The 2499-nt window shown below is 35.4% G+C and overlaps 1 protein-coding gene across 1 annotated transcript; it reads left to right on the top strand.

Moving 5' to 3' along the window:
• The first annotated feature begins 649 nt into the window (after positions 1 to 649).
• Positions 650 to 2144, top strand: LOC149200346 (uncharacterized). The gene is made up of 3 exons (XM_089402677.1): positions 650 to 859; positions 1550 to 1686; positions 1771 to 2144. The coding sequence occupies exons 1-3, from the start codon at positions 842 to 844 to the stop codon at positions 2123 to 2125; spliced, it is 510 nt and encodes a 169-aa protein (XP_089258803.1). The 5' UTR covers positions 650 to 841; the 3' UTR covers positions 2126 to 2144.
• Positions 2145 to 2499: the final 355 nt, after the last annotated feature.

Here is a 2499-nt window from a genome sequence, read left to right as displayed (position 1 = left end):
ATTGTGTAAAAAGAAGCTCTAAAAGAATTTTATGATTTTTTCCAAAATATATATTTATTTGTTCTTTTCTAAATAATTTTTTTTTGGTTATTTTAAATGCATTGAATTAACCTAAATACATACATGCGAGAAATGAGTTTGGTTTATACAATGTTGATAAAATTAAGAAAATAAGATAATCTGATAAATAAAATTAAATTTAAATTTGTATGGCCTGAAATTAAATCTTTTAAAATATAACTTTACATTAAAAATTCAAGTGATAATTTTGAAATCAAATTTACATTTAAAAAAACTTAATTCCTCCTGGTCAAAAACATGTTTGAATTTTTCAAATTACCCAATATCAGCATTATAGCAAATCACTTAATGAGGATTGTCAACTAGAATAGTCCCATAGAATGTTGCACATATGGATTGGTAAAGTCTCGAGCAGCTTTGGCATGACTCGATTTTGATGCCCCTTTGAAGATAAGACAGCAACCCCACTTCCAAAAGATAGGCTCGATTCAAAGGAAAATAAAATCTATTACCAAATTTGGTATTACATGTATTACAAAGTTAACATGTGGTCATCTAGACTGTTCTGTATTTTGCAAGGTGGTTAAGTAAAGGCGAGACCAGTGTCACTTTTTTTCAGGGAATCTCGAACCTGGAAAGATCATCCCAACCTATATTACAGTGTCTTCATCTTCATCTGGCCTAATTGAGAACATATCAGTAATTATTCTGTGGAGTTCTGAGAGAAATCAATTCATTTCGGAAGGCCAGACAGACAGCCAGCCAAGTTATCTTCATCTGCCACTGACCACTGAGCACCTACTGTATCCAGCTATTCAACATGTCTTCCAGAGCAACGGTATGGACCATGGTCATATTGTTTTTTTTGGTTTCAGAGCAACGGTATTGTTTTTTTTGGTTGGTATGGTCTTCTTGTGTTTTTTGTTTTGCTTGATCACTCGGGATTTGAAATTTAAATCACATAATACTTATTTTGCTTGATAATTGGGATTTGAATAACAGGGCTAGCGCCATTTGAGTGACCCAGTGACCCCTTAATACATCATAATATTAGCTATCTCTAATTGAGTGACCCTTTTACTTCATAACAGGGGCTATAGCTAATTGAGTGATCTTTTCCTAACAGGGCGATCACCAATTGAGTTGTGACCCTTTTACTGTTATGGGCTATAGCCGATTGAGTGACCCCGAGTGATCCTGGCATAACAGTGACTTTTTACTTCATAACAAGGTCATTCATTGCCCAAATATTGTTGAATTGAGTGACCTTTTACTTCATAACCAGGCCATTGCCTAATATTGTTGAATTGAGTGACCTTCATGACAAGGAATTGAGTTACCTTTTAAATTCATAACAAAGCTAACAAAGCTATTGGCATTGCCAATTGAGTTACACTTGTTAATATTGTTGTCAAACCATCTCAGTGCCCAGTTTTCCCATATAAATCTTTTCTATAAATTCCTTGCATGTATTAGACAAGCCCATCTTGAATCATGGATATTCATGTTAACTATAAATGCTGTTCAGACTTATTGGAGAAACATTCTCTCAAGGTACCAGCAGGATCATGCCAGACCCATTTTTACATCAACCCGAGTGAAGATGTGGCCTCATGCACACCTGGGTTCACACGAAGGAGCAGCAGCAGCCTCAGGAACGTTGAGGTGATCTTTACTCTTGATTGCACCCATTGAATTCAGTTGATATTATAATGTGTTACAGTATACATGGTTGGTTTTGGATCACAGAGCTTTGAAACCAGATTTTATTCCAGTCTACACCCTGTTGGGGATGTGCATACTGGCAGTAGTTTTAGGCTCTATAAACATGAAGCAACAGCTGCTGCACAGCCCTAATGTGGTGGTGGACAAGAAGAAGAGAAAGACGATACCAGAATTGAAGTACCCTGACGATGTTGTCAAGAAATCTGAGGATTTCGTTAACAAGAGCTTTTTCAGAAGAGTTGCTGGGATTACAAAGAAGGATTCTGAGTATCCTAAGCTAATGCCTTGGACACTGCAACACAGGAAAGAAAAGTCCGGAGAGACACAGATTCCTGTGGACACACTGAAATCTGTGGGAATTGATCCAGCTGAAATATGATGGATCATATTAGGGCATATATATATGTATATATACCCTCACATATATGTATATATTCGTTCTCCATCATATATACCCTCACACACATGCATATTCGTCACAATGCTGATATGTAAGCATTACTCAGTTACATGTTATATGTATATACAACTTGATTTGATTTTGGTAACTATGTGTATACAACTTGATTTGATTTTGTAGTTACCAGGACACTAATCTGCAGCTCTATTTTCCCTATACATGAAAATATAATTGCACCATCGTAAACACGATGTTCAAGTTATTCAAATATAACTCGTTGATTCTCATAACAGTATACAGTAATATCCATTATTTATGATAACTGTAATATTTATAAATGCTGGACACCATTA

The sequence above is a fragment of the Pinus tabuliformis genome, chromosome 2_1 (genome assembly GCF_031772625.1).
Source record: "Pinus tabuliformis cultivar Carrire ecotype Pingquan chromosome 2_1, CPIR1, whole genome shotgun sequence".
NCBI classification, from domain to species: Eukaryota; Viridiplantae; Streptophyta; class Pinopsida; order Pinales; family Pinaceae; genus Pinus; species Pinus tabuliformis.
The sequence above is the reverse complement of the archived record's forward strand: the minus strand, read 5'-3'. Positions and strand labels throughout refer to the sequence as shown.

Bases quoted from the DNA above. Each gene is read 5' to 3' on its own strand.
- LOC149200346 (XM_089402677.1), top strand. The intron at 1,687-1,770 runs GTGATCTTTACT...TTTGGATCACAG, and splicing joins GCAGCCTCAGGAACGTTGAG to AGCTTTGAAACCAGATTTTA.